The sequence below is a fragment of the Hyaena hyaena genome, unplaced genomic scaffold, assembly GCF_003009895.1.
Source record: "Hyaena hyaena isolate Hyena2069 unplaced genomic scaffold, ASM300989v1 scaffold_276, whole genome shotgun sequence".
Taxonomy (NCBI): domain Eukaryota; kingdom Metazoa; phylum Chordata; class Mammalia; order Carnivora; family Hyaenidae; genus Hyaena; species Hyaena hyaena.
In genome coordinates this window covers 1,765,645-1,788,870 of record NW_024080909.1, presented here as the reverse complement: position 1 = coordinate 1,788,870, position 23,226 = coordinate 1,765,645, and the positions used below count along the sequence as shown (strand labels likewise).

The 23,226-nt window shown below is 40.4% G+C and overlaps 2 protein-coding genes across 3 annotated transcripts in view; both read right to left on the bottom strand.

The window, feature by feature from the left end:
- The window catches only part of SEC61A2 (SEC61 translocon subunit alpha 2), a 28,499-nt gene extending 14,391 nt beyond the window's left edge, over positions 1–14,108 (bottom strand). Inside the window, exons 1-5 of the mRNA XM_039245998.1 lie at positions 14,016–14,108; positions 11,900–11,967; positions 10,765–10,830; positions 4,856–4,934; positions 64–195 (exon numbers count right to left, since the gene is read on the bottom strand). Of these exons, the coding sequence (XP_039101929.1) occupies positions 64–195; positions 4,856–4,934; positions 10,765–10,830; positions 11,900–11,967; positions 14,016–14,022 (352 nt within the window). The 5' untranslated portion in view covers positions 14,023–14,108. The remainder of the gene's footprint in view (positions 1–63; positions 196–4,855; positions 4,935–10,764; positions 10,831–11,899; positions 11,968–14,015) is intronic.
- A 6,061-nt stretch (positions 14,109–20,169) lies between these two features.
- The window catches only part of DHTKD1 (dehydrogenase E1 and transketolase domain containing 1), a 52,785-nt gene continuing 49,728 nt past the window's right edge, over positions 20,170–23,226 (bottom strand). For both annotated transcript variants that reach the window (XM_039246019.1, XM_039246020.1), the window contains 2 exons: positions 21,307–21,392; positions 20,170–20,389 (listed from right to left, as the gene is read on the bottom strand). In XM_039246019.1, the coding sequence (XP_039101950.1) occupies positions 20,288–20,389; positions 21,307–21,392 (188 nt within the window). In that variant the 3' untranslated portion in view covers positions 20,170–20,287. The remainder of the gene's footprint in view (positions 20,390–21,306; positions 21,393–23,226) is intronic.

Here is a 23,226-nt window from a genome sequence, read left to right as displayed (position 1 = left end):
AAAAATATCTTTACCACAAAATTCTCCAATTTGGAAAAGACTCTAATTGCATTAATAGCTCACGTTTCTGGGCTCCATTGAACAGAGCTCTATCTTTGGGTGTATCTCCAACTTCAATGATTTTGGCTCCAGCCAGCAACTGCATAATCAAACCAGATGTTACAATTGGGGAGATGCCCAATTCCATTAAAGTTCCTGCAAAGGAGAAATAAAGAAGTAAATAACCTTTACTATACCCAATGCAGATTCATTTAAAAGTGATGCAATCCTTAATTATGTCTATTAAAATACATGCTCAGATGTTAACAAGCAGATTTTCACCCTTTAAACATTAACTGCTTAATAAATGAGAGGATTTTTTTCTTTTAACACAACCTTGCAACAATTCACTGAAATAAAATTATGATACCATAAAAACGTACATTTCTATAAAGTCTAAACTTAAAATATTAAAGAAATCCATTGAAAGGAACCTTCCAAGACTTCCGTCCAAATCATTATTTTTAAAACTTATACTTAACACTTTATTTTAATGCAAACTAAGAAGTTACATACCAATCCTGAAACTTAAATACGAAGTTAGTAAAAAACAATACTTAAGAATATCTGTGACTCTGGGGTACCTGGATGGCTCAGTCTTTTAAACAACTGACTCTGGATTTTGGCTCAGGTCATGATCTCACGGTTAGTGAGTTCAAGCCCCCATGTGGGGCTCCACTGCACAGAGCCAGTTAGGATTCTCGCTCGCTCTCTCACTCTCTCTCTGTCCCTCCCCTACACGAACATGCCCACATGTGCACTCCTTCTCTCTCAAAATAAATCAATAAACTTGAAAGAAAGAAAGAGAGAGAGAGAGAGAGAGAGGGAGGGAGGGAGGGAGGGAGGGAGGGAAGCAAGCAGGCTAGGGCACCACCTGGGTGGCTCAGTCAGCTGAGTGTCTGACTTTGGCTCAGGTCATAATCTCACAGTTCACGAGTTCAAGCCCCGTGTTGAGCTCCATGCTGACAGCTCAGAGCCTGGAGCCTGCTTTGGATTCTGTGTCTCCCTCTCTCTGTGACCTAGCGCCCCCACTCCTGGTCTGTGTCAGTCTGTCTGTCTGTCTCTCTCTCTCCATCTCAAAAATAAATACATGTTTAAAAAAAATACTGTTTAAAAAAGAGCATTTGTGATTTTTCTAATTCAAAATCTAAAATTACATAAAGAGTCATCTAAATCAATGTTGTAGAAGATTTAGTGACATGAAAAATATTCACGACATGTTGGATAGCAATAAATATCTGGAAAATAGTAGTACAGTTTGATTTCAGTTAATACTTAAGTGGAAAAATAGTTTCCTGATATGGCTGCTATGATATGATTATTTTTACCCAGTGAGGTTATAGATAATTTTTATTTTCTTCTTCTTGCCTCCCTTTAAGTTTTTCTTTACAGAAAATACATTTTGTATTTATAGTGAAAAATAAGAAAACCAAATACACCCAGTGTATAAGTTAACACATAGTACTAAGTAACTCTACAGCATCAAGAATATGTTTCCACTTGTCATTTTGTCATCTTAAATCCTGGCTTTTATAAATCCTGAAAAGGTACCCTTAATATGAGAAAAGATTCCGTTCTAGAAAGATTCTTTATGTCTTCTCAAAGATTTCTTCAACAGTAAAAGGTAACAACAGTCCCTACTGTTAAAACCAGTAGGTAGAGAAATAGGTAGGAAGGTAAACATTGTTTTAAGTCAAATCACAAAAAATCTGTTAACTGTCAAAAGGCTCTAGTCCAAAATAAATCCAGTCAAACTTTGATGACAGTTTCACAAAGGAAATATGGCACCTCAAATCAGTAGGGAAAAACACAAATGGACCTTACCAATGACTGGCCATCTATAAAAAATCATTCCTGCATTTCTTACCTCATGACTTATATCAAAATAAAGGCCTGATGTACAGAAAATTTAACCATAAGACACAAATAACTAAAATACTAGAAGTGAGTATGCTTATCATCTTGGAAAGCAAAAAGCCTTCCTAAGCATGACAAAACACCTAAACCCACAATGAAAAAGACAGATCCTCTGGTTAGATATAGCTATGAAGAATCCATGTGGCAAAACACTGCGTAAAAGTTGGAAAAGAAAAATATTCAAACACAGATGACAGAGAGTTCATATCTCTAATATTCAAAGAGTTCTTACAAATCAATTAAAAATGAACAAACCAATAGAAAACAATTATAAAAAGGAAAAAGAGAAACACAGTACAGCTGCTCCCAATAATGCGCTTTCTCAGGAAATACTGACAGGAGGGGAGGGGTCCCAGCACTGAACTCCATAACCCTGAAACTACCCAAAGCTGACAGAGCGCAGTATAAATCCTGTAATTTGGAATTTTGAGCTAAGAACCAAAGAATCCAGGAATTGGGGATGTTAAAGCCCCAGAAGGCGGCTCCCAGTCCCTGCTGCTGAGTCACCAGCTGCCCAGGTTCTCTCTCCCTACCCAGGCTTAGTTTTTCTACCTCCTCTATGGATTTGAAAAAATAACCAGTTATCCTTCTAATAATTCCATTTTTGTGCTTGAACTAGTAAAGTTTCTCTTACTTTAAACAAGTCCACGTAGAAAAAAATTCAAATCTTCAATAAAAATATAAAATGATGTTTAAGGTCACGAATATATGAATACAAACCACATAACAGATACCAATTCTTACCTAACTTTCAAAGACTAAAGGCCTAAATAATATCCACTGTTGGAAGAAAAACGTCAGTCTCATATACAACTGCGGAGAGTATACAATATAAATCTTTTGGAAAATAATTTAGCACTATCTATCAAAACTTTATGTGTATATTTCTTGCAAACAGTTAAACTTCTAGAAATTAATTGTATTGAAAAATTATACGAGACAGCATAACAGACATGGCGTTCAAGGTAGCACCAGTTATGATACAAAACTGGGGACAAAACTAAATGTGGGACATGAGAGGACCCTACTGGCCTGGAATCACACTTAATGTACATTCCTTCATTTGCCTACAAGCCATTTAGGATCTGGCTCTTGGACTCACTGTGTCCTACCACATTACTCCATTTCTTCCAGCCACAATGACTCATCATTCTTTGAACATATTAAGCACACTCCCATCTCAGGGCCTCTGGCACATGCTATTCCCTAGAATGTTCCTTCCCCAGATCTTTGCACGGTCTTCTCTCTCATGTCCTGCAGGTCTCTGCCCAAATGTCTCTCCCCTCGCCCAAAATACACTTCATGCAGAAGCTACCTCCCCAAACAGAGTACTATAAATTCCCTGACAACAGGGACATTGTTGTGACCACATCTCTAATCTCAGCACCTTGCACAAAGCTTGGCACACAGTTAAGAACTCAATAAATATCTGCTGAATAATTAAATACATCATGGCATACACGTCTAATGGAACGGTATACAGCCATTAAATGAAACGGCTCATCCAAAATAGTAAGTAAACACACTAAAGTAGCAGAATAGTGCCAAAGTTTATCTTATTTTTAGTTTAAAAGAAAAAGTACAGTTGACACTTGAACAATGTAGGGGTTAAAGACACTGACCCCCATGCAGTCAAAACTCCATGTATAACTTCTGACTGCCCAAAAACTTAACCAGTAGCCTACTGTTGACTGGAAGCCTTATCAATAACATCAACAGTCAATTAAAACATATTTTATATGTTATATGTATTGTATACTGCATTTTTACAATTGAATAAGCTAGAGAAAAGAAAATGTTATGAAGACTGTCATAAGGAACAAAATAAATTTATAGCACTGCACTTTATTTATTGGGAAAAAAAATCCATGTAGAAGTAGACCCACACGGTACAAACCCATGTTGTTCAAAGGCTGACTAAACATAAATTTACACCTGTGAGTGTATATGCAGAGAAAAGGTCTGGATAGATATTCACCAATCTATTATCTTCCCAGGAGTTAACCCTGACATGCGAGACTTTCATTTTCAGCTTTATATAAAACCGTATACAAATTTTGGGGTGCCTGGGTGGCTCAGCTGAACATCAACTTTGGCTCAGGTCATGATCTCACGGTTCATGGGTTCGAGCCCCACATCAGGCTTTGCGCTGACAGAGCAGGCGGAGCCTGCTTCCACTTCTCTGTCTCCCTCTCTCTCTGACCCTCCCCCACTCACACGTGCTCTCTCTCAAAAAAGAATAAACATTTTTAAAATGTTTTTGTTAAATTGTATACAAATTCTGGTGCATTTTTTAATAATTGACTAATATGACTATTTTAATCTAAAAAAATTACAAACAAAACCCGTCATGATCCAGCCCCTACCTATCTCTTTAGCCACTGCCTGACACACATGTGCAGTTAGCTCAGGCTTCCCTCTGCCTTGACTCCACCCGCTAAACTCCAATTCAGATGTGAGGCCAGCACTGTCTCTTCTCTGACACTGCTCGTCAAGGTCGTCAGTCCCACACAAAACCCAAGGACAGATTTTGGAGGGTCTGTGAATCTCCTGAGGTTTTATGCAAAATGTGTGTGCGTGAGTATATATGAATTTTTCTTGGGAGAGTAAACGTAAATTTAATGAGATTCTCAAGGGAGACATGACCCATAGAAGGATGGAGAGTCGTTCCAGCCAGTGCTATCCCTATGTTCCCTGTTGTACACTCCGTACATACTTCTATTCTTACAATACGTACACTTTTGTAAGTATTTACGTGTTGGCCTCTTCTCCTCGGCAACCAGTTGCTTTTACCATATGCTCCCCACCCCTGTAGACATCAAAAACAGTTGTTTCCCCATTTTCCTATCTATCTGATGTCGGTACTAACAAGCATGGAGGCAAAAGCGTAAGTCCATACCTCTGTTGGATGCAAGAATAACTCTCATCCAGTAGAAAGGATCTGCAGAATCTGATGACATGATTCCAAATAGTGGGATCTATAATATTACATAAAACAGTTTCTAAAAATGCATTCTGTAAATTAAGTTGGAGCTTAATTCATACTTCAATTACTTAATATTTGCAACACTTAAAAAAAAAAACCCATTACTTCCCATGTTCTGTAACAAAACAAGTGTACCTAAAGGTGAAGTTTTTTTCTAACAGAAATCACTACTTACAGCAATCTATTAGTAAACACACCTATCAGGATGAAGACTGGTTGTACAACATGTAAATGCACTTGACAATACTGAAATGTACACTTAAAAATAGTTAAGACGGAAGGGGGGCCTGGGTGGCTCAGTTGGCTAAGTCATGATCTTAAGTCATGACTTCAGCTCAAGTCCTGATCTCGTGGTTCACATGTTCAAGCCCCACCATCAGGCTCTGTGCTGTCAGTGCAGAGCCCACTTCGGATCCTGTTCCCCCTCTCTCTCTGTCCCTCCCCTGCTCACGCACTGTCTCAAGAATAAATAAAACATTTAAAAAATAGTTAAGATGGTAAATTGTATATTTTATGTGTTTTACAATTAAAAAAAAAATACCCTACCAGGGCACCTGGGTGGCTCACTCAGTTAAGCATCCAACTCTTGATTTCAGCTCAGGTCATGATCTCACAGTAGTGAGATCAAGCCCCACATCATGCTCTACGATGACAGCACAGAGCCTGCTGGGGATTCTCTCTCTCCCTCTCTCTGCCCCTGCCCTGCTTATGCTCTCTCTCTCTCTCTTTCTCAAAATAAATAAATATACATTTAAAAACTACCACTACCAATAAACTATAGGATATATCTACCTAGTCACAGAATAATTTTGCTAAGCTATGGGTACTAATGACAGCCGCAGAGACACTCCCAAGGTAAGACTGAGGATTATACATACAGTGGAATATTATGCAGCCACTGAAAATTATACTTAAAACAGCTAATAATAGCATACAGAAGTACTTATTTTGTAATACTAAGAACGACACTGTGGTTATCAACCCGGGGCAGTTTTGCCTCCCATGGGACATTTGGCAATATGTGAAGACGACTGTTACAACTTGAAGGGAGATGCTACTGGCGTCTAGCGGGTAGGGGTCGGAGTGCTGCTGAACATCCACTAGCACCCCCAAAACAAAGAACTGACCAGCCTAAAATTCATCGCCATTGCTGAGAAACCCTGGGATAAAAAGAAAGGTGCGGAATTGTATGAATAAAAGCTAAACACTGTAAAAATATGTTTAGGAGATAAAACTAAGTGTAAATATTTACAATCTTGAAGAATACTAATCTCTAGGGGTAGGATTACAATTGACTTTTTCTTTATTCTTTTCAGCATCTGTCAAGTTTTCTATAATGAGTGCATATCTTTAACCAGAAAACAAATCCTTAACTTCCAAACATTTCCTATTATATGACCAATGTTTAGGACACAGCACCAGGCCATTTCCCTCCCCTCTCTATGTGGGGACTAGACACAAAGAAAAGTACATTTCCAATCTCAAAAACCTTCTTTATAATAAAGCTGATTTTCTTTTTTAAGTTCCAAAAGATGTTGCCAACAATTGTGAACAACCATCTGGTCAACCTAAACCTCTCTGGACATCTGGATTTATTAGCTGGGTAGCAAAACTGGTGAAGCAAGATATTTTATGTGTACCCTAATGCTGCAGACACTCTTCAGCTAATGTGAGAAACAGGGAGGAAGGAAGTTGCTGTATTAAAACTAATTAACACTACATGGGGCGCCTGGGTGGCTTAGTCGGTTAAGCGTCCGACTTTCGCTTAGGTCATGATCTCTCGGTTTGTGGGTTCGAGCCCCGCGTCGGGCTCTGTGCTGACTGCCAGCTCAGAGCCTGGAGGCTGTTTCAGTCTGTGACTCCCTCTCTCTCTGACCCTTCCCTGCTCACGCTGTCTCTCTCTCTCCTAGAAATAAAAAAAATAATAATAAAAAAAAAAAAACATTAAAAAAAAAACTAATTAACACTACAGGACAGTCCACATCACAACATTCCCTAAGTGGGAAAGAGGTCAGTCAGTCAAATTACACTCCTTAACTGCACCTGATAGAGATGGCCATTACCTCCACAATTAGATAATCTGTGGGACACTGAACAAGAAAAAGTTGGCCAACCTCTCCTAAGTAATGGCATTCCTTCCTTTCCTGTAGTCAACAGGATTATTAAACTCCGTGTCTAAATTTATTCCTCTTAGTAAAAGGAGTTTACTAGTTATAGGTTTACATACAATATTTGGGCAGAAGCAAGAGCTATTTTCTGGGACCCTGTCACAATTGCAAAGTTCCAGACCTTGCCCTACATTACATACAATAATCATTTTCAACTTGACTAAATACAGTACAGTACTTATGAGAAATAAGCAGTCCATGTTTTAATGAAAACCCTCAACGGATAAGGCAGACAAAAGAAAATTAGCACTAGGGATTCCCAAAGGCAGTGGGACTGGAAAACCAAGCAAAATATTGTGGGCTAAGGTGGCGAGCTGCAATTCGGTGATGGAATATCCTCCACAGTGCATAAGAAAACACATTTTTTTAAACATGTAAAATAGTAAAAACTAGTAAGATTGAAAAAAAGCTACAGAAAAAGAAAATAAAAATCTGTGAAACAGCCAAAGAAGAAAAGAGATCGTAAACTTGAAGCACTGGTGGTCACAGGCGCGAGAAAACCACAGACAACTGAGGAGCAGAGACCCAGCACCAAGGCAGCTCCAGCCTTCACAATGGGAGGGCAACAGATCCCTCAGAATTCCCGGAACATTCCAAACCTGGAGAACAGCAATCTGCACAGACAACCTTATCTTTTTTGCCTCTTTTGGTTAGAACGGACTAGAAACAGCAGCTGGGAAGAAACGAAAGAGAGAAGTGAGTGGTAGGGCTCTCTGCTGGTCGAACTGACAATTACAGGGCTGCCCTGAGCTGGGAATTAGGGACCTGATCTGAAGTCCGGAACCGAACACAGCCCTCCTCAGTGGCGTGGTGAGATCCACCCAGGAGAAGAGAGAACAGCCCAGCTCCCCTCCTGCCATTCCCTCATGGTAAAGAAAACTGCGCAGAATAGGAGACCTCAAACCCTTTAACTGTGGCTGGGAGGTGAAAATAAACCTGAGATTCTGTAGTAAAAGACTCAAGAAAGCACCAGCAGAACTCCTAAGCACGAGAAAGACAAAAAACACAGCTTGGCAACTATGCGATCACACTGTAGGAAAAACAATAAATAATACAGTAACATAAAATGCATCATTTAATTTATTGCAGGAAATAGTCGTGAGAAATGCCACAGTTTTTAAGCAACACGGGTCCTATGATTCTTGGGTTCTAGCTGCCAAGCTTAAAATATTTACTACCTAGCCCTTCACAGAACAATGTTTGCTGCCTCTTAGATTAGAAGAATCAATATTGTCAAGAAAGTAATTTTCTCTAAATTTATCTATAAAGTCAAAGCAATACAAATCATAATCTCTACAAGCTTTCATATAGAAACTGACGAGCTGATTCTAAAATCTATACAGAAATATGAAGAACCTAGTTAAGCCAAAAACCATTTTGAAAAGGAAACACTAAGTCAGAGGATTTTTATGACCTGATCACAGGACTTAATAAAAGTTACAGTAATCAAACAGTGTGGCTGACCATAACAATAATGGAATATACATCGATGAAACAGAACAGAGTATAGAAATATACTCAGGCTTATATGGCTAACTGATTCTCAACAAAGATGCCAAGATAATTCAATGAAGAAAGGACAGCCTTTCAACAATTGGCTATCTATACAGAAAAAAATGAACCCCAACCTTACCTTACGCTATACACAAAAATTAACTTGGAATACATTACAGACCAAAGCATACAAGCTAAAACTGTAAAATATTTACAAGAACACAGAAGAAAATCTTCACCACCTCAGAAGAGGCAAAAATTTCTCAGATAGGAAACAAACACCATGGGCCAAAAGAACCTGATTCAAACTTGGGATGTTTGCTCTTCAAAAGATATAAAGAAAATGAAAAGGCAAGCTGTAGACTAGGAGAAAATATTCACAGTACATCTATCTGAGAAAGGACTTAAATCCAGAAAGTATAATTCAATGGACAATAATGTAATTTTTTTCAATGGGCGCAAGATTTGAAAAAGACACTTCACAGGAGATAAACACCTGATCAGTACATGAAAAAGTTGCTCAATACCATTTAGCAGGGAAATGCACATTAAAACTCCAAAATCATTTATCAGGGCAATGCAAATTAAAACCGTACCCATTAGATGACTAGTACTAAACCACTCAACAATACCAAAGGTAGGCAAGGAGGCAGAGAAATGGAACTCCAATCCGTGACTGGTGGAAATCGAAAACAGGACAACCACTTAGGAAAAAAGTTGGACAATTTCTTAGAAAGCTGAACCTATAATTACCATACGACCCAGCAATTCTACTCCTAGGTATTCACCCAAGAGAAAGGAAAACAAATATTCACAATAAGTCTTGCACAGGATTGTTCACACTTTACTATAGCCAAAATTTGGAAACCCAAATGTCCATCAGGTGAAGAGATTAACAAATCATGATACAGTCCTACGACAGAACACTACTCAGAAACAGGGATAAACCACTGCTACACCAAACACATGGATGAACCTCAAAAAGCTAGTGATGAAGTTGGACGCTAAGGAATAATACTGTATGACTCCACTTATGTGAAATTCTAAAAAAAACAAAAAGAAAAAAACAAACTCTAGGTACAGAAAGCAAATCAGTGCTTGTCTAACACTGAGGGTGAGGTACAGACTGACTAAAAGAGATTGTACAGAACTTCTGGAGTGACAGAATGTTCTATATCCACTGAGGTACTAGGTATGTGGGTGTATACATTTGTCAAAATACTTCAAAATGTACACTTAATAAAATGAGCGTATTTTACCATACAGAAACTTTATCTTCATGAAGTTGGCTTTTTTTTTTTTTTAGGAAGGGAACTTCTAAAATGTTGAAAGTAAGTGGTAAAAATATGACTATTATTTTTTCTACTTTTCCATTTTTTAAAAAAGTTCTCACTCCCTGGCCACCCAAAACAATCTTAAACTAAGCACAGCAGTAAAATATTTTAATGATCAAATTGTTTCGCTCCTCAAAAAAATATATTTGGCTTTTCCCCAGATTATGGACTTAATGTACTCCACTGCTTCCTAAAACAGTTTTTTTAAATTTCCTTACATGTATCTCAATAGTTTTTCAAAATCCTCAAAAACTTGCACCTAAATTATCTAATTTAATCCACACAACAATCTCATGACATGGACGGGTCACATTTTATCCTCATTTTGTGAATATCCTCATTTTGCATTTAATCTCTGCAAAATAACACTAAAAATCATCACAGAATTTCATCAGCGTGTACAGTATATGACCGGGGTTCTAGTATTTGACTTTAGGGTAGATTTTTAAACTAATACATGCTATTTACAACATGATTAAAGGCAAACAAAATAGGAAATACATTTGCAATATGTATGTCAAAGGTGTAAGCCATTTATATACAAAAATCCACCTTAAATCAGTAAGAAAAAAATATCTCAGGGAAAAAGTGGGTAAAGATTATTAACTGCACCCTAAGGAAAAAAAGAAAAAAATGTTCAAACCCACAACTAAAAAAAATACACAGAACAAGATAACCATTTTCGCCATCAAGTCAGATTAAAAATAACAATGCTCAAATGATTCCAGGTATTTGTTGTTTTAACTAAAATAAGTTTCTGACACTCTAACCAACCAAAACCCTCAAACAACTGCATACACACTGAATTAATATTTGGTTTACATACCTGACAACATACTAAGAAAATGAAGAGAGTTATAGCCGTCCACAGTACCTTCTCTCGAAACTGGATCTGTAAAATGCAATGAGGAGGAGCCATCACAACCAGGAAATAGCAAACACAGAGCAAAATTCCACACAGAAGCATAACATTCCGTGTCATGACATGCTCCATTTTTTTACTGTTACAATTCTCTCACCTAGTTAGTAGCAGCCAAAGCAAAAAGCTCAACTTTTCAAACAGAGCTTTTCTTTCCTTTTCCAAGAATTCAGCAGATTACATCCAGGCAGGCCTCAGCACGCTATACTACGTTAACGGAAACCGAAAAGGATGATGTGCAAGACACAGATCCAATATGCATGCATCTCAGTTAACAAAGCACTGTGCACAGCTGGTACTGCCCGTTAATAATATGAGATGAAAATTTCATGGAATATGAAAAGCTAGAGCTTCCTAGGAGGCCTAACATGGACCTGGAACAATTTTTAAAACCTCAAAGCAATAAAAAAAAATATATACTTCTAAATAAAACAATAAGTCTAACAAAAGTTTTACTTCTCTCTTTCTACATCCTTTTTCCTGTTAGTTTGGTGAGATATCACAAGTACAGCAAACAGACTGTCTGGGAACTGGCCAGTTTGGGACTAACAATAGTTCTGAATTCAAAGGCCTTAACTCTAAAAGTGTACAATGATGAAAGAACAATTTGATACAGTCACATTATTTTCTGGATGCAGTTCCGTAATTTTTCTTTGTACTGAATGATCAAGAAATGGGAGATCTATGCTAGCACAATGTAACTCATTTACATAAAACGGCTGTAGTTCTCAAAACTGACCCAGCAGACTGGATTCTCAGTGAGGTGGGATCACTAAAGATAGAAGAATATCTTATCTAACATGGAGGCCAAAGAAACACCTGGTTTGGAAATGTCAACTTCAAATAACAGTCCTTTTTAAGACCACAAGATAACCTATCTGGACTTAAACTGGCCCATACTAGTTTTACTTACTTTGTGCCCCTTGTGAGGAGGAGCAGGTAATATTTCTCCAAACACACCAGAAGAGGGTTGGGGACAGTAAACCAATCAGGAGCATAAGTCATTTATCTGCCCTCTATATTACCAAAATGGTATACTTACTTTCCTTTCAGGTTTCTGGATTTCTGGTAGAACTGCACAGAAAGGTTTGATAACTTCTAAAAACTTGACTGTTAAAAAAAAAAAGAAGAAGAAGAAAAGAATAAATTTCCCTATTATGTAAAGTTTTTTTTTAAAACAGATGTACCTTTCTACAGAAACAAATACAAATGTTCTCTAACTTTCAGCGGCAACCCATCCCACTCCTACCTCCAAAGGTAATCATGGGGCTCTCCATTTCAAACACCTCAGGGAAGAGAAATAATTCAAGGGACAAAAGAATCCAAAAGGTTTAAGGTGTTAGTCAGTGGGAGCAAATACAAGCATCCTTTTACCATGATTTTGCTTCTTCATGCTTATAATATATAGAAAAGGAATAATTCAATGAGTATCAAAATACATTAAAAAAAGCAAATGCAGTCTACTACGTTACCCACAAGGCAATGCACTAGAGAAGAAAATAAGACCTATCAGAGGAGGAATACAGGAGGAAAGTATTCCTAAAGGAATGCACTAGACTGCAGGCCTGACTTTAGATGGAAAGATGCTGAAATGCATTTGTGAGAAAGATCACAGAATCGCCATCTATACATATAGTTTTTTTTTTTTTAAGTATACAATCTCTACTTCATTTCACTAAGTCAACATTCACTGCCTGGTTGCCTCTCCCACATAACAATCTCAAAGTACGTGTGTATGTGTAGTAATCAGTCCTGAAAATGACAATTACGTTTCATTAGAAAGGACTGCTTTCCCAGATAACTCATTATATACAAAAGTAAGATAAACCAAGGTTCTTTAAGGATAGACACTATCTTCTGGCATAGCTTATGTCAATTCCTGCCAAAGAAGGGGAGAATGAAGATGATATTCGCTCAGTCTCTGCCAGCGTCTGTAATGTGCAGAAACACAAGAAGGCACAACCAGCTATTAGCTATGATCATCTTCCCCTACAGACACTGGATTCGCTATGTTAATATCATGAGATTGTTTTAACAGGGACCTGAGTAATTACGCTCCCAAAGTTGGGTGATCTCATGAGACTCTCAAAATGATGGCAGTCTCTGATGTTTGACAAAAGAATTCAGAAATTCTCATGGGCAGATATTCATTGCCCAAGTACCATTCTGGACTATTTGGAAAGCAAATCAGAATTATGGAAGAATTATTCTCTAATGCTAAACAAATATTAATCACATCAGGAAACTTCCTAGACTCCTTCATCCCTTTCCTGTCCAACCTCAATCCAAACCCCCTCCCAGATTTCTTAGCATGTTATTATCATTTGTGTCAGAGAGTTCAAACAATGCTTTTGTCAGCCACTTGTCTACTCTCGAGTTACGGAATTTCACCGATTATACTGTAAATTCAAGGTCAGGGGTCTCCTCTACTTCCGTTCTAAATGTCCACTAGTTGGCCAATGGGGGCACGGCTCTGGTTTCCACTCATCCAACAAACATCTGAACAGCTATGTAAGTATCTATGTAAACACATGTGGTGTGGAGTGTTTAGGAGATGGCCCTCAATGATGCCCATAATTCAAGGCCTTGTCCCTACCCTGAGGCTTATACGAGCTTACACACAGTGAGTTTTCAGTAAACGCTACAAAATGACTGAAAGGAAAATTTTAGAGAAAACGCTATGCGATCAACCGCGCTTCTTTCCTCCCCTACCATATATGCCATGCATCACTTTTTAAGAAACCAAACAAGTCAGGGAGCTTTATTCATCCCAACTAACACGCCAGGGAAGGGTGATATGGGAATAAAAATACGAGCTGCCTAAGCTCCTGAAAAATCAGAAGTGGTCCAGCTTTCGCTCGGTTCCCGAACTCCCCGCCCCCAAAACCAATGGCCTCCCCTCGCCGTCCTCGGCTCCTCGCCACCCAGCGAGCGCAAACCCCGGGCCTCCGGGTGCGGGTCCCCGCAGGCTGCCGGGGCCAGGCCGCACCGCCGGAGGAGCCTCAGCGGAGGCCCCCGGCCCGCGCCCGCCGCAGCGGCCCGGCGCGGCCCGCGCCTCACCGGCCCCCGGGCTGGCCGACCCCGGGCGGGCGCCCGCCCCTCCGCCTGCAGCCCGTCGGGGCCCGCGCCCCGGCAGGAGCCGCGCCGCCGCTACTCACTGCCCATGGCGGCGGCTGGGGCGGCCCGGCGGGGCACGGCGGCCTCGGCGCTGCCTTCACTCGGGTCCCGCGGCTCGGGTCGCGCCGCCCTCTCCCGACGCGCTCCGGCCAGCCGCGCGCAGGCTCCGCCCCCGTGTCACGTGACCCGCGCGCCCGTCCCGCCCGTCCCCGCCCCCCCCACCCATGAGGCCCCGGCCGTTGACTGCCGGCGCGGCGCACGTCTCTGCGCGTTGCCATGGCTACCGCCAGCGCTCCAGTGGGCGTGCTCCAGGCTTGCTGCGGAGTTTGCGGGCTGCTTGGGCGACACCGTGGCCATGGCGGCCGGGGCCTTCCCTGCCTGAGCTCGTCTCTCAGCTTGGTGTCAATCCGTGGCAGTTTCCTCGACCGCCTGGCCCGGATCAGGCCTCGCGGGCGCTCGGTCGGATGGGTCAAGACTGGGCGAAAGCGACCGCCCGAGGGTCGCGGTCCTGAGACGTGGGTCTAAGCCGCCCGGAGAAGCAGTGTTGACGCTAAGAGCCTTTTTTATTTTGTTCGCGCCTCATTGGAACTTCTGGGAAGTTTTCAAATATCTGTGACACTTTGCCTATGGTTAATAGCTTACATGTGCTCCATCTTCAGCTCAGAATTTTGTTCCCTTTATCCCTTCCCGGACAGCGTGATGTAAAGGAAAGCAGTTCTAGAAATCAGCCAGCCCCACAGTTTCATCCCCTCCTCTCCTTCTCAATGGCTTTAGGCAATTAACCTTTCTGAGCTACATCAAGAGAATAAGGATAATAGCTACGAACTACAAGTGTGAAAATTAAAGGACGAGACTGACACGCATAAGCCTCTCAAATGTATTTCCTAACTCAGTTTTAACTCCCTGCAGTTGTAACGTCTGCTCTTCTCATGAAACAAGCTATTTCAAAGGTCGCTAATGACCCCAAATCACCAAATCCAATGATCTGTTCTAATGCTTAGATCTGTGTCCAAGAAGGAAACAAATTATTCGTGTGTATGTGAGAGAGATTTTTTTTTCCTTGACCAAACTCATCCCTTTCTTCACTAGGCTTTACCTTGGCTTAGAGACAAAAATCGGAAAAAATTTCTGACAACTCCATCCCTGAGATGACCCTAGCCCTCCCTTGAGAATCTGCCTTGGAAAACTCAAACTGCCACAAGAATTTACCAACTCCTGAGGATAAGTGTTTCTGTCTCCCAGACTCTGGGGAAGGGTAGGAGCCTGACCTCCATAAGCATCACTTAACAAACCCATGAGGGTGTCACATGGGCCAATCCCTCCCCCTTCCAGCTTTTGGTAATTTTTTCACTTCTCTGACTCGGCTGAGCCCCACCACCCAGTCCCTATTCCTTGAATTTCTCTTTAAAACTCCAGTCATCTCTGTACAAATTAAGAGTTCAGTTCACGCTGGACTCTCTTTTCTCCTGCAATAGTATACTACTGATTAAAATCTGTCTGACCACTGTAATTGGTGTGCAGCTTTGTTTATCTCTGAACACACACACACACACACACACACATACACACACACGGCAATTTAGGCTGGAGATGCTTAGGTCTCTGCTCTAACTGGGGTCTTCTGGGACAACTCCAAGAATTTAAATAGGCTCTCTCACAAGTCCAGCATTTGCAGCTGGCTGTCGGCTCCAGTAACTCCACGCGGCTGCTGCTTGTTGCCTGGGCTTCCTCACACATGGCCACTGGATGCCAAGGGACATCCTTGTTAGTCACCCAACACCACCTTCAGTGCATTATATTTACAGAGGCATCCACAAAATCCTGCTCAATCTCGAGACGGAAGGGAGACTCTACCTCTAGGTGAAGTTGTGGCAAGGTTCTGGAAGGGCAGGTGGAGCAAAATACTGCTCTAGCCACTTTGGAAAAATCCAATTTGCCCTAGTTATAACCTCACATCCTATGACTTCATTCTTATCTCATTTTTTGTATTAGTCATTGTCATGCTTGTCTAACCTCCCTACTATCCATAAACTTTTAGATGGCATCATCTACAGTGACTTGCAAAGGGTTGACTTACACACAGTTTTGATCCTAGATTATGAGGTAGTTTCATGAATATAATACCTTTCAGTAAAGTTGCATGAAATTGACAGGAGGAAAGTTGCTTGCATTCCTCTTTACTTCCTATTTCTGGGACAGCTCCATCTTTCAAGTAATAGCCTGGGAATAACCTTTGACACTAGATAACTGCTGTGAATCAGCCTTCCAACATCCTTAAGTCTTTCTCTACTACCTGCTACCCAGGACTTTTCCTTGTATAACCACAAAATGCCACCTAATCCACATCTGTCAGGAATCTCACTCTACCTTGTTGTCCCACACTGTCTTAGCACATCCAGCAAGAACATTTCTCTCTACATGTAAAATACTTTGCCATCTCAAATAGACAGTGCACTGAGGACAAACGGCAAACCATGTTCTCTTTTCCTCCTGTGTATTTCTATTGTCCAAAACAATGCCATATGTTGGCAGTAGATGTCCAATAAATTACTGAGGAAATACCATCCTACTCTTACAGGGTCATTTCTTATTTTTGTTCAATTGCAGCCTGTTCTCCATATGAATCAGAGGAGACCCAGGGAAACAGCACTAGAGTAACACCCTTTTATTAAAAGGTTTCTAAAATTAACTGATTTTGCAAATGTCAATGGGGAAATGACAGTCTGCTTTAGACTATCTTTTGTCAGATTTAAATACAACCATGACAATGAACTACTACTTCCATAGAGTAATTTAGGATTTGTTTATTTGTGCTGTAGTGGCTTATGAACATTGAGGATTTAAGCATGCTGTCCAAATGTCCTGAAAAGGTGATGGTTTTAGCCTGAAACTTATGAGAAGCTGAAGATGAAAACCAAATATCCAAGTAAATCCAAGAGAAATGGAGGTGAAGCTTTTGGGACCTCAGGATTTCAAAGTCTTGACTCTTATCTGTGACTTCCTTCCTGTATAACCACTAATTTCCTCCGTAAACTGTATTTCCTCAATTTTGTAAAAGGGATATGATTTCTAATGTCAGTCAATTCTTTGATTCTTTGATTTTTTTTTTTTTAAATTTCTGAGAGAGAGAGAGAAAGAGCGTGAGCAAGGAAGAGTCAGAGAGAGAGGGAGACACAGAATCTGAAACAGGCTCCAAGCTCTGAGCTGGCTGTCAGCACAGAACCCGACGTGGGGCTCGAACCCATGAACTGTGAGACCATGACCTGAGCCGAAGTTGGATGCTTAACCGACTGAGCCACCCAGGTGCCCCTCAAGGAACTCTTTTAAATAATAAAAGTTCAGAGGAAATTAGAATCAGACTAAAAGAAGGTATGCTTTAGATTTACCTCATAGTATGCACACAGAAAACTGAGAAAAAATGGTTTTTATTTTATGTTTTATTTATTTTTGAGAGAGAGAGTAAAGTAGGGGAGGGGCAGAGAGAGCGGGAGACAAAGGATCTGAAGCCAGCACCATGCTGATAGCAGAGAGCCCAATGCAGGGCTCATATTTATGAACCATGAGATCATGACCTGAGCTGAAGTCTGACGCCCAACCAACTGAGCCACCCAGGCACACCCACCCCATTTTGTTGTTTTATTTATTTTTTTGAGAGAGTGAGCAAGTAGGGGAGGGGAAGAGAGAGAGACAGAGGAAAAATGGTTCTTAAGGAAGAAAAATTTATTTTACTATGAATATGTCACTTCAGAAAAAATGAACTTTTTTTCATGGTTGTTAAAATTTCTATTCACTGAATATCCCATTTGAGCCTGTTCTTCACTGAATATGAAATTAATTAGCATAGGTATAAGCAGGATACAAATATCACATTATCAACTTTCTCTGAGAAATATAGTAAAATATTTTTATTTTATTTTGTTATGATATTTTTATCCCATACTTTATTATGGGAGTATTTGATTTGGAATTCTTTAAATGGTCCCTTCCTACAAGATGACTCAAAATGCTGACCCATGTTGCAATAGTGATTGAGAGTAAGAAGGTTAAGATGTAGGAGATAAATTTTTTTCCAGAAGACACATTTATATGGCTCAAGGTGGAGAAGATGTAATCAGATATCAGAGAAGAAAAATTACCAATTTAAAGAACTCTAAACTGAACTTTTAAAAAATGAAAAAAAAGGGGCACCTGGATGGCTCAGTCGGTTAAGCATCCGACTTTAGCTCATGTCATGATCTCACGGTTCATGTGTTCAAACCCCGCGTTGGGCTCTGTGCTGACAGCTCAGAGCCTGGAGCTTGTTTCAGATTCTGTGTCTCCCTCTCTCTCTGACCCTCCCCTGCTCACGCTGTCTCTCTCTCTCAGAAATAAATAAAACATTAAAAAATTCAAAAATAAATAAAAATAAAAAAATAAAAAATGAAAAAAACTAGTTTCCCATTTCATTATGTGGTTAAACTTTGAAATGTTTAACCCAAGAAACCAAGAGATCTGAAAAATATGACAGTGCTTTTGTTTTTCTAGTTCAGTATACAACATTGATAACCATTTTCATTAAACAGACCTTTGTAATTTTAGCAGCACTAGAAATTACTGATGTACATGTATGACACTAAATTACATGATTTATAACCTTGACACAGGAAGGAAGCATTAAGGTACATAGGAATAAAAAGGATGTGAGTTTTACAGCGTTATTAAATCAATACACTAATGCATACATTTAAGATGTGAATCATGAATACACTTCCCGTGGCCAGAATAACCTACACCTTGGTTCTGAAAGACATGACCAGCTGCCATTAAAAGTGCCCCAGCATGTGCTCCATCATTTCTGAGAAAAATGTCATGGCACAAGAATGGTAGATGGCCGAGTCGCTGCAGCACCAAGGTACATAAAGCTGCCTCATTTGCTGCTGTTTAGTTATGCTTCCACAAAGTTTCAGAAGTAATGGAGTGGGTCAGTGATCTCTATAAATCCCCAAGTACCTGGTGCTGGGAAGTTTCCAGCGTCAAAGTTAAAAAGCTCCTTAAACACGGGGCACCTAGGTGGTTCAGTCAGTTGAGCATCTGACTTCGGCTCAGGTCGTGATCTCACAGTTCATGGGTTTGAGCCCCTCGTCGAGCTCTGTGCTGACAGCTCAGAGCCTGGAGCCTGCTTCTGATTCTGTGTCTCCCTCTCTCTGCCCCTCCGCCTCCCCCATTCATGCTCTGTCTTTCTCCATCTCTCAAAAATGAATAAACGTGAAAAAAACTTTAAAAAAAAAAAAGCTCCTTAAACACTACAAATGAACATCACTTCCTCACACATTTTAGAAGTAAAGACTGACTAACCAGGATCTGAAATCCCCACATCAGATACCCAAAGTCAGTTAAAAATATCAAGATAACAATTTAGGGGGAAAAGATACTATGTTGCCCACAAATAAAATTCATTGTAGCTAAAACTCTTTAATAATAAAAAGATTAGACAAAGATTATACATCCAGAGAGTTGTATTGAATTGGACAGATATTTAAGGACAATGGGTGAAAACAACGATCTTGAAAAACATGAATCAGGACGAATACAGTTTTGCTACAGGATTTGGTGAAACATTTTTCACAGTGGCTGGAAAGCAGCACTAGATATTACATCAAAAGAAAATATTGATAGTCACAATGGCAAAATTAATCAAAGTGACACGCAGCAAGCAAACTTAGAAGTAATGTTGAAGTAATCTTTACAGAGCTGCAAATTTAAGCTAAAGAACTTTTCCTGGGCATATAGTTAATGAGAAAGAGTGGTTTGAAAAAATCTGGATCATGAACTAGCTCTACAACTCACTCAGATCTAACCAAAAGAAAACACCACTGTACCTTTAAGGACAAAATGGACTGGCCAGATTCTTGTATTGATGGATAATTCATTCCCTTGGCTATTCCATGTATTCTGATTAAACCACCCTCATCAATCCCATCATCTTAGAGGAACATAGGCTTTTCATGTTACCTAATGGAAGAAAAGAGTCAGAAGCACGCCTTTCTTTTCATGGAACTCTTTTTTTTTTTTTTTAATGCTTTATTTATTTTTGAGACAGAGAGACACAGAGCACGAGTGGGCGAGGGGCAAAGAGAGAGGGAGACACAGAATCCGTAGCAGGCTCCAGGCTCTGAGCTCCAAGATGTCAGCACAGAGCCCAATGTGGGGATCGAACTCAAGGACTGTGAGATCATGACCTGAGCCGAAGTCAGACACTTAACCAAATGAGCTACCCAGGTGCCCCTCACGGAAGTTTTCTTAAAAGGAAGTAGTAGTGGCTCAACAGACACTATCAAGCAAAGGTCTTGGTGAGGACATCTTCATGCTGCTGCAGGTGAAGGGTGCCAATTCCTACAGCGGGTGCTGGCAAAGGGGGTCGGCTCACGAGACGGAGCTGTCATTGGAGCAGAAAAGAAATAAAATGGTATTTGAACCTTATGAGAGCCCTGCTTCCTTCTCCCAAGGCAGTCCATGCATTTCTCTTAGCTTGTTTAATCACAAATCACCTTTTTGGAAAAATAGTGAGTTCTCTAGAATAGACTGGAAGGAGATATCTGTCACGACAAAAAACTAAATTCCAGACACCATGAGGTGAGATAAATTCTTGAATTATGTCCTATGTTTCAGTAAGTATTAGTTGGTTTTACCCACAGACTTTCCTAAATTAGAACTATTTATAGGTGAAAATGATTTGGGCCCAGCAAACTAGTAACAAAAGTGTAAACTGAGTCCTAATCGAAGCAGATAGGAAGATAAACAGAAGCACATTTGCTTTTCTCATTGTTCTTCCCTTCCTACAGCATAATCAGGAAGAATTTGGCCTTTGAGGGAGGCGAGCTATGTGGATGAGCCTGGGACAAGCATTACTGGCCACCTTTTCCCCCACATTGTAACATAACCCACTCATCACCCTGTTCCCCGGGGCTTGGATACTGAGTCTTGGGACAAGACTTCTGAATGAATTAGTAGGAAAGGTAGCTGACAGGGAAGGGCTTTTACTGTTTTAAGTATAATCACTTTTCTTACACAATACTAGCACGTGCACAAATGTATCTTTCTTGATAAACATGCAACATTTTATTCTGAAAAAAGAGCCTAAAATTAGATTTTATATTTTTGTTTATCTTTAAAAGAATTGGAGGGGCGCCTGGGTGCCTCAGCTGGTTTAACACCCAACTTTGACTCAGATCATGGTCTCAGAGTTCATAGGTTCAAGCCCCGCACCGGGTTCATAGGGGACAAACTGATTTCTTGGCACCCCAGGAGAAATTACACACATGCGCAAAATGTTGCAAGAGAGAAAGCTATTACCTTGCAGGCCAGTTGCTTTTCAAACCTTGGAGAAACAAAGCACCATGGACCCATGTTCTGAGGCTCCTCCTGACTCCAAATAAAATCTGTAACAGAAGAAAGTTCATTTCAGTATTCCAGGTAAACATACAACACACACACACACACACACACACACACACACACACACACACGGCACCTGGGTGGCTCAGTCGGTTGGGCATCAGTCTTCAGCTCAGGTCATGATCTTGCAGTTTTTGAGTTCGGCCCCCCATCAGGCTCTGCTGACAGCTCAGAGCCTGGAGCCTGCTTTGGACTCTGGGTCTCCCTCTCTCTCTTCCCCTCCCCCACTCATGCTCTATTTCTCTCTCTCAAAAATGAATAAACATTAAAAAAAAAATTTAAGGGGTGCCTGGGTGGCCCAGTAAGTTAAGCGTCCGACTTCAGCTCAGGTCATGATCTCACGGTTCGTGGGTTCAAGCGCCACGTTGGGCTCTGTGCTGACAGCTAGCTCAGAGCCTGAAGCCTGTTTCAGATTCTGTATCTCCCTCTTTCGATGACCCTCCCCTGCTCATGCTATCTCTCTCTCAGAAATAAATAAAACATTAAGAAAAAAATTTTTTAAAAATTCTTAAATACACACACACTATATATATACATATATATATGTATGTATACACAGTGGATTCATATATATACTATGTATCTACACAGACACATTATATCCATATGTATACACATATGTACATATATAGTGTGTATGTATATATAGCTTTCCTCAAGTAAATATATGCTTTTCCAGTATGGCAGAGTGTTGTCTTTTTTCTTTTCTTTTTGACAAATGCATAGTCATATATCCAGCACCTCACTTGTGATACAGAACAATTCTATCAACCCCCCAAATTCCCTCAACCTGGCCCTTTCAAGGCAACCCCTCCATCCACCCCAACCTCTGGCAACCACTGATCTTTCCTCTATCCCTACAGCTTATGCCTTTTCCAGAACATCAGATAAATGGAAACACATGGTATGTAGCCTTTGGCTCTGGCTCCCTTGAACTGGCTAAATCCATTTGTGATTTTGCCTGTAGCCATACGTCACTCTCCCATAGTTGAGTAGCAGGTATTATAAGGATACACCGCAGATTGCTTACTTGTCCACAGGTTGAAGGATGCACTGGTGGCTTGGGGCGACTATAGATGAAGCTGCTGGAGACATTTTGCTGTGAACATGTTTTCATTTCTTTTGGGTAAATATCTCCAGGTGGACCGCTGGGCTGTGTGGCAACTCTGCGTGTAACCTTATAAGTAACTGACATGTTTCCAGAGCGACTAGACCAGTTTCCATTCCTTCCCGCAGTGAATGAGGGTTCCAGATGCTCTGCTTCCTTATCCGCACTGGACACTGCCAACTTACCTCTTTAATTCTAGCTGTTCTACTAGGTGTGTAGCCATATCTCATTTTGGTTTCACTTGCATCTCCCTTATCACTAATTACAGTTGAGCATTTTTTATATGGCTGTTTCCCATCCCATTCTTTGGTTCAAATCTTTTGCACCTTTTGAAAACTTGGAGTATTTGGTTTTCTTCCTGTTGAGTTTTGGAAACTCTCTGAACAAGGTGGATAGTCCTCTGTCACATATGTATTTGCAAATACTTTCTCCCAGTCCACACCTTGTCTATTTTCTCTGCAACCCCTTTCCACAGTGCAAAAGGTTTTCGTTTTGGTAAAGTCCAATTTTTCTGTTATGGGATGCTCTTTTAGTGTCACAGCTAAGAACTTTTTGCCGAACCAAAGGTCAGGAAGGTTTTCTCCTAGAAGTTTTAGAGTTTTACACTTTATATTTAGGTCTGTGATCTTGAATTAATTTCTGCACCCAGTGCATAGAGATCCAATTATTCCAGTCCAATTATGGCAGCCCCACAAAGCCTTGCCTTTTAT